A 13,670-nucleotide genomic window follows, 5' to 3' on the forward strand; every position below is an offset into this window, starting at 1 on the left:
GGGGGGGGTTGCAGGGGAGGATGGACAGCTTGCTGGAAGGGTTGGGACTGGAGAGACCGAGCGAAGGCGAGGGGCGGGCGCGGGGGTGGAGGGTGGAGTCTGGGTGTCCACATCTGCCCACAGCTCACCTGTGCCGATCTGCGCCTTGAACCGATCCTGCAGCCGAGTCACTAAGGCGGACAGGATGTCCATGCCCAGAAGAACCACCTGCAACGGGAAACACCGGGAGCCGGTTAGCAGCCGGCCAGGGGTGTGCAGCGCTCCCGCCCACGCAGTCCGAGAGCCCACTGCGCGTATGCCGACTGCTGAGCACGAGGCACAATGCTCTTGCACAAAAAGAGCTGTTTACGGTTACAGTAGAAAATACTCGGCTAGGAGAAACAACGTGGCCAAACCCCCGGGGACTAGCCGCAGCGGAGTGAGCTAGCTCGCTGCAGCCCCGCCCCTGTTGGCCCCGCCCCGGCGAGAGGAGCGTATGCAAATTTTGGGGCGGCTAACGCGCGGTCTTCTGGGTAAAACCGAGCAGCCGGTTTGCGACCCTGCAGAATCTCAGAAAATAAGGAGTTGGTGGCTTGCACAGAGCGATGTGGTCAATGGAGGTAGGCAGCTACCAGGCAAGCTAGGGGCGGGACTGACGCCTTAGTCACCACAACCTAACCTGGTATTGGCGCTTCCTGCTCACAGCGCAGGCAGCAAAACCTGTAACCATCCTTTTCTTGGGGTAGCGCTACTGTCCAATGAACGAGTAGTGAGGACAGTACTGCTAACGCCTACACAACACGCCCGCATCAACTAGAGCAATAATAAAACTTTGCTTTATTTTGGTGCAATTTTTGGAAAAAAGAAAAATCTCTTTTCCACGATTTGTGATTTCAACAATAGCTAGTCTATTAAGTCGCAAAAAGGGCTGGGGAATTGCAGGAATTTGACCACTAGAGAGCGTGCGAGATTCACTGCTAGTATAGGCTTCTCCAGCACGAAGTTTTCTCTCCCATATTACGGAGAGGTTATAAATGTTTACTTATGACAAACATCGCATCCGAAAATTTAATTCCAGCTGTCTTCCGAACTCTTTCATGCTTAAGTGGCCCGGTGTACTGCCAATATTCAAGAGCTCTGATTTCATAATCTTTGCTTTTGTGCCCTCACATAAACGTGGGAATGGCCCTGTAGCCCCATCGTTTAAATGATTAAACCCTTCCCCCGCAGGAAGCAGTTTTGCGTTGCTGCAGTTTCGTTAAACATGGTCCAAACAGAACAACAAATAAACAAGACTGATCATGATTCCTGGTACACTGCCTGTGCCTGCGTTTTGCAGCTAAAAACAAAAACTGCTGCAACTGAAGGAACCGAATCTGCCCAATAATCAGCACAATATATACACTGTCCTTGCAAGGGATTGGCTACTTGACGATATTAAAGACAATAATTTTTAAAATTTTTATAAAGAGAACAGTTTGTGGACAGATTTTTCTTTTAATTATTTAATGGTATAAAACACTTTAAATAATGACTTGACTTTTGAGCTAAAGAGGATTAGGCTCCACAATTTGACTTCCTTCCAAAGAGTACAGTGAGGAAGTGGGAGGAGTAATTACACAGTGGAGACAAACATTCCCGCAGCCAGATGATCAGGGTCAACATCAAGAGTCATCATGTTGGCAGCAAGTACATTTGATGAGATGCGATGAAAATGGCACTTCACCTCTGTGATAGTCCTCCCCAAAACCCAGAAGCTCAGTCTAATCATCAGAAAAAACACCAGAGAAATTCCAACAGAGGGGCATCCCACAAAGCACCTGACCAGTACCCCTCAAAACTGTCAAGGTCGTGAAAAACAAGGAGGTCTGAGCAATTGTCACAGTCAAGAGGTGCCAAGGGAGACATAACAACTAATGTAATGTGGTTTTGCATAGAAGAGATTCTGAAACAGAAAAATGACATTTTTCCTTAGGTGAAAACTAAGGAAATCTGAATAAAGTATGGACTTCAGTTAACAATAAATAATGGTTCGGTTCATTAATTGTAACAAATAGGCTATACTAATGTTAGAGGTAATAACAGGGACACTCGGTGTGAGGGTATAGGGGGACATTCTATACTATCTTTGCAATTTTTCTGTAAATCCAAAACTGTTTTGGATTTTTTAAGTCAGAGCATCCCATGACTTAATTGGAACTGGCTTTTGCCTGAAGAAATCTTAAGCATCTGCATTGCTGGTTGGAGGTGGGGGGTGCTATTTATTACAGAAACAGCCCTTCCTAAATCACTGAAGACTATGGTGAAAAAGACGCTGCATATTTGGGGGAAAACCTTCTTCAGCGTTTCCAAGATGGTCGTTTACTTGGTAGGTCGGACCAGAGCAGACCTAGCTAAGTCCTGGACAGTAAAGTATCACAGAGCCTCGCCCAGATGGACTGGGGGACAGGATACCAATCCAGACACCTTCACAGCTGAATAACCAATTGGACTCTGGAAGGAAACAGAGGTTGAAAGCCACACACAGTTGTCTAATTTGTCCTCAGCCACAGCCCCTGGGGCAAGGAAGGGGCTCCTCAGCCACCAAAGTTTCTCTCCACAGCTCAGGCCCTTCTCCTGGGTTTCCATTTTCCTATTGAAGAAGGAGATTCAGAAAAAAAAAAAACAAAAAAAAAACAAGTCCATATCCAGAAGACCATTCTAATTATTAGCTGTAAAACCTCTCTGCTTTAATTTGCTAATCTGTAAAATGGGGACAATAATATTAATAACAGCTACCTCATAGGCTGTTGTGAGGATCATGCTTGAAACAGTACTTTGCATGTGGTAAGGGCTGGACCACATATGCGCTGGTTATCATCACCTAATAATAATGGCCCTGTCACTGCCATTAGCATCCTCCAGAGGTGACAGGTGATAATGGGAAGATTCCTGAAGTAACAGGGATTGCACTAGCAGAGAAGGCTTCCCAGACAGTGCAATCCTTTTCTGTCTAGAAAACCAATCTTTTCTGCGTGGTTCATCGGAACACTCAATTCTATTTTATGGAATGAGATGTTTACCCAAGTCTAGAATTACAAATAAAAGCCAATCAAGATCTTTAAATTTGTTGTATTCTGTCTTTTGACACCATTAGCTCTACATAACCCTTGAGCACCTCCTCCAACATTTTATTTAATTATCTGTGTTTATGCTTGTTTCCCCAGCTAAACTCCTTGAATGTAGGAACACTCTTGTCTTGCATTTCCTTAGGATTTCCGTAATATACAGCACAATCCTAGGTACGTGGTAGATGATCAATAAACCCATACTTTCTTGACTAGTAATGAATGAGGCTAGAACAAATGAGTTCTCAAGGTTCAACACAGATTCTTTATCCTAAAAACTTTAAAAAGATGCCTTTGTAAAGGAGGTAATAGGGCTGACTAGGTAATTGGGACCAACATTCCTGCTGAGAACAAATTAAAATGCTGGGTATACTATAAAAGAACATGTGCTTGGAAGCATCAGAGAACTGAGAAGGCACAGAAGAACTACCAGGTCAAGAAACATTAAGACTAAAGTTCACAAAGGGGCCTGCAGCAACTGGTACACTATTGCCCTGGGGCCATTTATACAATGAAAGGACAACCAAGACATTGAGAATCACTCTTGGGTTCTCTCACAGTGGTCCCCAACCTTTTTGGCACCAGGGATCATCTTCATGGAAGATAATTTTTCTGCAGATGGGGGGGGGGGCCCCGCAGGTGGGGGGGTGGGTTGAGGATGATTCAAGTGCATTACATTTATTGTGTATTTTATTTCTATTATTATTACATTGTATTACAATGTAATAATAATAATTATACAGGGAATAATTATACAATTATACAATTGTATAATTGGGAATAGGGAATAATTATACAATTCACCATAGGTTGGGGACCCCTGCTCTAAGAGGACAAAGGTAGACTCCAAGGCCCTCCAAGAGCCAGTTAACCCCCTACAACATGGCTTGAATCCCAAATGGCTAGAGCTTAGGAGAAGAGTAGATTGGAAATAAAACAGCCTTCATGTGGACTCAGTTTCCAAGCATCTGGGTGGCCCAGAATACTCCTAATCTGTGACATCAGATTATGGTGATTTTAGACTGTTTGTGCCCCCAAGCCCCTAGCAGATAAAAACACAAATCATTTCTGGATGGAGAGAACATCATTGTAGTCTAGTCCTCAATTTATTTCTGTAAACAATTTTTCAAAGACAACATCCAAAACACAATCAAAGATAACCAGGCAAACAGGACAAAACAAATGAAAACCAGCAGAAACAAAGACCCACATAAACTATGGATAGGAGAATAATCAGAAACAGACTTCAAAATAACAATTCTTACTATGTCTAAGAAAATTAATTAAGAAATAATTAAAATTCTGGGTAGAGAAATGACAGTTTTTGAAAGGTTACATAGATTTTTAAAAGAACCAAATTAATATGAGACAAAATTAAATACTCAATGGATAGGCTTTTTTTTAAGTGCATTGAATATAGATGAAGAGAGAATTAAACAGAAAACTAAGTCTGCAGAAAAAATTCAGAATAAACCACAGAGAGGCAAAAGGATGGAAAATTCAAAAGAGTAGGTATAGAGAGAAAAGAACATTAAGTTTTAATGGAGTTCATAAAGAAGAAATCAGAGACAATGGATAAACAGTAATAGCTGACACTCAAATAATAGCTGATGGCTATTATTTTTGAAAAACAGAAAATAACAAATGTTGGTGAACATGCAGAGAAACTATAAGCATTACACTGCTGGTGGGAGTATAAAATGGTGCAGCCATTTTGGAAAATGGTATGGCAGTTCCTCAAAAAAATTAAACGTAATGTTATCATACACTTCCCAGCCATTCCACTTTCTGGGTATATACACAAAAGAAGTGAAAGCAGGGTCTCAAAAGATATTTGTATATTCATAGTCATAGCAACATTATCTACAAGAGTGAAAATATGGAAACAGCCCAAGTGTCTATCAACAGACGAATGAATATGCAAAATGTAGTCTACCCATACAATGGAACGTTATTCAGCCTGAAAAAGGAGGGGAATTCTGACACATGCTACAACATGGGTGAAACCTGAGGACATTATCTTGAGTGAAATAAGCCTATCACAAAGAAAAATATTATATAATTCCACTTATATGAGGCCTCTAGTGTAGGCAAATTCATAGAGACAGAAAATAGGATGGTGGTTGCCAGGGGTTGGGGAAGGGAGAAATAGAGTTACTATTTAATTGGTACAGTGTTTCAGTTTTACAAGATGTGAAAAAAACATGGAGATGGATGGTCGTGATGGTTGCACAACAATGTGAATGTACTTAATGCCACTAAACTGGACACAAAACTGGTAAAAATGGTGAATTTTATGCATATTTTATCACAATTTAAAAAAAATTAGGTAATAGCTGATGGTTATCCGGTTTCTTTTTTGGGTGATAAAAATATTCTGGAATTATTAATAGATAGTGGTGATGGTTGTACAACTCTGTGAATACACTATAAGCCACTAAAATGTACACTTGAAAAAGAAAAAACCAATACTTGAAGATAGAATGACTGAAAATGTTCCAAAACTAAAGAAAAACATCAAGCCACAGATTCAAGAAGCCCAATGAGTCACAGCAAGCTAAAGAAAAAGAAATCTATACCTAGATATGTTAGATAACATCTTTTAAAAGATAAAGATGAAGACCATCACCACCAATAAAGAAAAGCATGTGTAAAGTAAAAAGAGACAATTACTAATAACCAACCTTGAATTCTGTGACCTACAAAATATAGAAAGAAAGTGAAATAATTTTGATACAAACAAAAACTGCAAGAATTTTTCATCTCTTAGCATAGAAGGTATCCATTCTTTTAAAGCCAATTTTAGTGAGTATCCTGGTGATAATGGTTTAGCATTAATAAATCACTCCATGTAACTTGCCATATTAATAACATGATTTTTCTTCTCTGTTAATCACCTAAAAAGATACAAAAGCATCTGAGAAATTGAACATCCCTTGCATTCATGATGAAATTCTTAGCAGATGAGGAAGAAAAAGATTCTTCTTTAACTTCATAAAGGACTTTTTAAAACCTACATCAAGCATTATACTTAACAAGGAAATGCTAAAAGTTTTCTCTTTGATGGGGAACAAGACAAAAATACCCACTCTACAATTTCTTTCCAACATTGTATCTGAGGTCTTATAGCTAACTAATTCTTTATGGCAAGAAAAAAATTACAGTTATGAAAACTAGCCCAAAACATTGTTACTCTGTATGGAAAATACAACTATAAGTAGAAAATCTAGAAGATCTAAAGATGTATTATAAAATTAGTAAGTTTAGCAAGATTAATAATATAAAGTCAATATACAAAAAAAGAATTACATTTCTACTCCAGCAGCAAGCCAAAAGAAAATTATAAAAACATTTATATTTTTAGTTCCATAAAAATAGTAAACACCTAGGAATAAATCTAGCCAAAATAAATCTCTACCCAAAAAGGTATGAACAATTAAAAAAATTAAAGATGGCTCAAATAAATGGAGAGATAAACTACAGAATACTTGGTATTGTAAAAATTTCATTTCTCCCAAATTGCTCTAGTCAATAAAATTCCACTCAGAATCCCATTTTTTTTTTTTAAAGAACTTCACAAATTGATTCCAAAATATATATGGAAATGCAACTGGCAAGACACTCTTTTGGTAAAACAAGGTGATAAAACTTGCTCCCATCAGATAATCAAGATTTCTTATGAAACAGCAGGAATTAAGGCAATGTGCTATCAGTTAATGGACAAATATATCAACATACAGAATAAAGAAACAGACTCGGGCATATAGGGGCACTTTCTTCGTGATAAAGTAGTCATTACAGAACAGTGAGAACAGAGCTGCTTTTTAAAATAAATGCCCCTAGGTCAAGGGAATATCTACATGAATTAAAAGAGAAGTTGATTTCTATCTCACACCATGCATAAAAATGAATTCTCCATAATAGATGTAAGTATGAAAAGCAAAAGAATAAAGCTTACAGAAAACAATGTAAGAAAATAGCTTCATGATCCCAGGACAGAGGAAAATATCAGAATACAATAAACACAAACCATAAAAGAAAAGATTGATAAATTGACTAAATTAAAATGAATAACTTTGGCATATCAAAAATACGATAGGGAAGTAAAAGGCAAATCACATTAGAAGATATTTATAAAACGAATAAGCAACAATAGGCTTGATTCTACAATATATAAAGATCTTCTACAAATCAATCAACAGGCAAGCCAGTAGAAAAATGGGCAAAATATTTCAATAGGCATTTCATAAAAGATACCAAAGGATGTAAGTCTAGGAAAACTTGTTCAATTTCCATTAGTCATCATCATCAGGAAAACAAAAATTAAATAATGAGACACTGCTACACAATCACCAAAATAGCTAAAATGAAAAACCAACAAGACCAAGTGTTAATAAGAATGTGATACCATGGAAACTCTCTTACATTCTTGCAAGAAAGCAAGTTGGCATAACCAACACTTTAGAAAACATCTTGGCATTATCTAACAAATTTGAAGATCTACATGTGCAGCAATTCCACTGCTAGGATTATACCCAACAGAAGTACAACAGGTGAAATGCACAAGGCTCAGAGCAGCACTATTACAATATTCAAAAACTAGAAATCCATATGTCCATCCACTATAGGAATGTTTAAGTTATGGTTTTCACATCAAGAGATGAAATAAACAGTGAAAATAAATGAATCACAGCTACAATCAACAATACAGATAAATCTCATAATGACTGAAAATGCCAAACTGTATACACATTTGTATGAAGTTCAATCTTAAGGTGCACATTTAGATGATAAAACTAAAAAGAAAAGTAAGAAAGTAGATTAAGAAACAAGTCAAGAGAGTGGTTACTTCAGGGAGTGCTGGCAATGTTCTAAAGCAATGTTGTACTTCTTGTCCTGAACACCAATTAAATAGCTGTTAGCTTTATAGCAACTAATCAAACTGTGTCTTTGTGTTTTGTGCACATCTATGTACAGTTCACAATTTTTTTAAGTTTGAAAAACTAAAAAGTGGGAGTGATCCCCACCACCAGACCTGTAAGTTTATGACAAGTGGCTTAGACCCTGTTTCTGCCTTTCAAACGCTATTAAAGGCACAAAACTGGAACACACCACAGTTTTCTTCCCAGTCTGCTTGCTCACTGACCAAAGAAAGAAATATGTAATCCTTTTCTCCAAAAAACGTCCCGAAAGGAGAAACTATGTAGGAGAAACAGGCCATTTCTTAAGCTTAAGACTGGATTGGCTAAGGTAAAAGTAGAATTTCACACTCATATTGTACTTTATTGTTTTTAAGACACTTTTGGATGAATCTGAATAATCTCACAATATCCCTGAGATGTAGACTATATTACCCTTATCTTGCAAATGAGGAAAATAAAGACCAAAGAGGTCAAGAGATTTATCCAAGGACATGAAGTTTGGTCAGTGACCAAACCACAAACAAACCTGAGCTATCTGCCTACGTCAAGGCCATTTGCAGTATAGCACAGTCACAGTATACACAAACCCTCATGGTTTTTTTTTTTTTAGTCTTCTTCATCTCTTTCTCTAGCTAGCTTAAGACCCTGAGTAAGTTGCATTATTTCTCTGCCAATATCAGATAACCTCAAAAGTTAGCCTCAGCTCTGACCCTCTGACACTCCCATAATGTCGCCTCTAGGAATGAGCACAAATATTCTGTAAGCACAGATTTGGGGTTGACATCCAGCTTTGCCACCTTCTAGCTAGTTGCTCAATCTCTGCTTCAAATGCTTCGGCAAAACTAGAATACATTTACCTTAAATGAATACGTGTGTGGGTTAACAAAGTTTTAACAAAATGCCTGGCATATAGTAGGCACACAATAAGTACTCATTCCCTTCTTCATAAGAGCAGTACCTTTTTTTTTTTTTTTTTTTTTTTTTTTGGTAAACAGAGACAGGATGTCTATCACCCAGGCTGGAGTGCAGTGGCACAGTCATAGATCACTGTAACCCCAAACTCCTGGGCTCAAGCAATTGTCCCACCTCAGGCTCCCAAGTAGCTGGGACTACAGGCATGCGCCAACATACCCAGCTAATTTTTATTTTTTATATTTTGTAGAGATGGGGGTCTCACTATGTTGCCCAGGCTGGCCTCAAACTCCTGTCCTCAAGTAATAATCCTGCGTCAGCCTCCCAAAGTGTTGGGATTATTATAGGCCTGGCTGAGAGCATCATTTTTTAAAAAAATAAATGAAGTGTGGCTTACCGAGGTAAGGGGGAAACAAAGCAGGCATAAAATCCCATCACTCAGTGACAACCCTCTTAATATTTTGGTGACTATCCTTCTAGTGACTATCCTGCAAGACATCTAGGCATGCACACAACATGCATTTTTTCACTCAATGTGCCATGGAAATCTTCCCAAGTCAATAAATATAGATCTATATCCCCATTTTCAGGTGATATCCTATTGTATCTGGGCATCACAATTACTGAACCAATCCTCCAAACCCCTACTGACATTCAGGTTTGATTAGAATTTTTCATTATTTTACGCAATATGATGATGGTTATACACTTCCACACATGTGCTATTATCTCCTTAGGACAAATGCTGAGAAAGACATTTGCAGGGTCTAAAAGAAAACACACTGTATACTATACCCTATTAGCACTGTTTTTATAATAGCATAATTTAGTAGGGAATCCTTTAAAAACAGGGCTTTGTGGTGATGATGTCTGTACATTTTTTAGTTATTTTTAAAGACCCTAAATTGCAACCTTATTAAAATAAGGCGGAAATTAATTGGCACTCTACACTGCACTCACTTTCAAATTCAAGAATAAGAACACAACACAAATACCTAGAAAATAAAAAGTGTGATAAAGGCAGTGGCTTTGTGTATGCACATGGGGGATGGGAGAATTAGACTTCCAAACTTGTCCTTCAAAGCAGTCACCTAGGGAGCTCCTGGGCACTCATCCCAGTAACAATGCCGCCAGGCAGTCTACTTGTTCAATTCCTCTTCTGGAATGCCTTCCAGAGATAGTTTATGAGCCACAAAAGTAAACACCTGTTAAAATAAGCAATTAATATTAGGTTAATGAAACTTGCCAAGTTATAGGCTTATCACCAATTGTTGCCCACATATAAGGATTTTACTGTTAAAAAGGAAATTAGGATCATCACACCATCAAACCACTTCCTTTTACGTTTGAGGCAGCAATAGGCCAAGCAGGGCTCGGAGATAAGGATTAAAATACAGTGAGAGGCAAAGTTAGTGACCCTTGTTTAACTGACCAGTCCCATACACCTTTCAGCAATGATAGTAATATTCTCTATCTGTGCTGTCTATTAATAATACAGTAGCCACTAACCACATGTGGTGACTGAGCAACTGAAATGTAGCTAGTGAGAATGGGAAAACAGGACTTTTCATTTTATTTAATGTTACTTAACCTAACTTTAAATAGCCACGTGAGGCTCACAGCTACTATGTTGGACAATGCAGCTCTAGACCAATGGTTGCGAACTCAGACAAGCAAGTAGAAATGAAGCCAGTCACGTGAGGCAGAAGGGGGTCCACGGAAACCTGGACATCTCTTAAAGCTCCAGTCAGATATCAAGTGAAAATGAAGGCCAGTATAGCCAGGTCCCCACGTTTTAAAACTGGCAACTTATTCAAAGAATTTGGAATCACCGAGAAGACCAAAGAAAACACATTTGCGGGTCAAGTCCAGCCACAGACCCCTAAATCTGCAACCTGTCTCATCCAGATGCATCTCATAAATATGAGATAGGCACCAAGACATTCATGGTGGTTTAAGGGATTAAACCCTTAACATATGGACTTTTCCCACATGGGCTTGAAAAATTCTCCCTAATATTCTTCCAAGCTGACATAGCCATTCCTCTCTTCCAGCAAACCCCAGCCAGCCAGCGGGGCTTCCAGCTCTTCCCCCTGCCCATGCCCATGCCTCCTATGAGTCTCCCTACTCTCCCCTCAAAGCCCAGGTCCCAATCCTTCTAAGAGGCCTTTCCAGCTAGCCCAGTCCACAAGGTCTCCCGCCTCCTATTCCTCCAAGCCCCCAATCTAGCTAATACTTTTCTCCAGTTCCTTTACTCGCACACTAAGCATCTCTCCAAAAAGACCATCAGCTACCCAAAGCACGGAAGTTTCTTATACAATCTTTCTCATCCACCCACTTCCCCAGAGACAGCAAAGGGGTGGAGGTAGACAGAGGGAAGTCATGTGGGTAATTAACTTCTACCTTGCATATATTCTTTTTAATATCTATTTAATCCTCTCAGCAATATTTTGAGGCAAATACCATACCCATAAATAGCCTTAGTTTGCAGATAAGAAAATTGAGGCCCAGAAATACGAATAAATAATTGGCAAGGTCACTCAATGACTGTGTAGCATAAATAATATTCATTAATCCGTTAGCCTTACAAAAGGGCAAACCAAGAACACTAAGTTTGTAATGACACAAAGCCAAATCACTCTTATGTGCTTACTTATTCTGGAGAACCATCTGCCCACTGGTGTGCTTCTAGCAAAAACTGTGTAACAGAAACCATTCCAAGAGTGTACTGTAACTAATTTTAGGGACCAAAATATCTGTGAATTGATTCATTGGCTATAGCTCCCAGCATTCCAGTCTCCACAGAGGCACCGTGGAAGATGAGTCAACTCCTCCCCAAAGTAAAGGAGGATTTTCATTGATTATTCTCAGAGTTCACGCCAGGGTGAAATCCTAGCAAAAATCTTGGCTCCAGGATGACATTTTACTACTTAAAACGCCGCCCAAAAAAATTATAAAATGCAAAAAAGAACAAGTTGAAATCTGGAAAAATATAACAATAGTCTGTACTTAATACATTCTTTAACTCACGTGATGCTTTTATTTTATTTTATTATTTTTTCTTCCATTTATATATGTGTGTGCATGTATAAAAAATATCTATATATAGTTTTGTGTGTGTGGCGCATGTGTGTGTGTATGTGTGTGCTGTTACTGCAGAGCAGAGTGTATATTTTTTTTAAAAAGGGGATATGGGCTGGGCATGGTGGCTCATGCCTGTAATCCCTGCACTTTGGGAGGCAGAGGCTCACGCCACCATGTCCAGCTAACTTTTCTATTTTTTTTGTAGAGATGGGTCTCCGTCTTGCTTGGACTGGTCTCAAACTCCTGGCCTCAAGCAATCTTCCCTCCTCAGCCTCCCAAAGTGCTAGGATTACAGGCATGAGCCACCACGCTCAGCCAAAAAGTTTTTTTAATGGGTTTACAAAAGTTCTACAAGAATGACAGCTTTAAAAAATATCTTCAAAATGCGAAGATTCTTAGCAGTGTGGGATGTTTTACATGCAATGCCTCTTGGAGACAGAAATGATCTTTCGAGAAACTTTTCTACCAAGGATTTCAAGGATCCTCTCCCTTTCGCATCCCACCCCACCACATTTCCTGTTATCTATCACATCTCTATACTTTAACCATGAGACTATCTCTCAGGGCATGCCCAGAAAAAGCAAAAACAAGGAACAGCTAAAAAAAAATTCAGTTACTTTTGGAAACAACTTAGCAGTTTCTTAAAAAGTTAAATATGACCCAGTAATTCCATTTGTAGGTATCTACCAAATAAAAATAAAAATATATGTTCACATAAAGATTTACATATGAATTTGCCATAATACATAATAACAGCATTATTCATAATAGCAAAAAAAGTAGAAATAATCCAAATGTCCATCAAATGGTGAAGGAATAAATAAAATGTGGTATAGCCATATAATTAAATACCATTCAACAATAAAGAAAAACAAACTACCAATACACGCTACAATACAGATGAACTCTGAAAACATGATGTTAAATAAAAGAAATCAGACTAAAAGACTACATATTGTATGACTCCATTTGTAGGAAATGTCCAGAAAAGGCAAATCTATAGAACTAGAAAATAGGCCAGTGGCTCACGCCTGTAATCCTAGCACTCTGGGAGGCCGAGGCAAGAGGATCGTTTGAGCCCAGGAGTTTGAGGTTGCCGTGAGCTATGATGACACCACTGCACTCTAGCTGGCATTCTCGCAACAGAGAGAGACAGGACAAGACAAGACACGGCAAGACAAGACACAACAAGACACACAACAAGACACAAGACACGACAAGACAAGAGAATAGATAAATAGTTGCCTAGAGCTAGGGATGGGAATGGGGATTGACTACAAATGGGCAGGAGGGATCTTTTGGGGATGATGGAGAAATGTCCAATAACTGGATTGTGGGCATGGTTGCACACCTCTGTAATTTTACTAAAAATAACTGAATTGTACATCTAACAGGTAAATTTTATGGTATGTAAATTATACCTCAATAAAGCTATTTAAAAAAGCAAAATCAGTAATTAGGCTTAAAAGAATTCTCCAATCTTTGTGGTGATTGAATCACGCATGTAAGAATTCATCGTACCTGCCAAGGTAAATGTTTGTTATTTATCTATCCAGAAATATCAGCTGTTATAGAAGGAAGCAAGGCCCAGGATTGGGAGCTGAGAGTTGTGGGGGAGAACAAGAGTCCTAAGGGACTCGAGAACTCCCCGGAGACCTCATAGTAC

The 13,670-nt window shown here is 38.8% G+C and overlaps 1 protein-coding gene and 1 pseudogene across 8 annotated transcripts in view; one reads left to right on the forward strand and one right to left on the reverse strand.

Annotated features, from left to right (window-relative positions):
* The window catches only part of CLASP1 (cytoplasmic linker associated protein 1), a 263,544-nt gene that overhangs the window by 172,504 nt on the left and 77,370 nt on the right, over positions 1–13,670 (reverse strand). For all 8 annotated transcript variants that reach the window (XM_069462102.1, XM_069461691.1, XM_069461772.1 and 5 more), the window contains exon 3: positions 129–207. In XM_069462102.1, coding sequence (XP_069318203.1) covers positions 129–207 — 79 coding nt within the window. The remainder of the gene's footprint in view (positions 1–128; positions 208–13,670) is intronic.
* On the forward strand, positions 705–841 carry LOC138388087 (U4atac minor spliceosomal RNA; annotated as a pseudogene).

The sequence above is a fragment of the Eulemur rufifrons genome, chromosome 1 (genome assembly GCF_041146395.1).
Source record: "Eulemur rufifrons isolate Redbay chromosome 1, OSU_ERuf_1, whole genome shotgun sequence".
NCBI classification, from domain to species: Eukaryota; Metazoa; Chordata; class Mammalia; order Primates; family Lemuridae; genus Eulemur; species Eulemur rufifrons.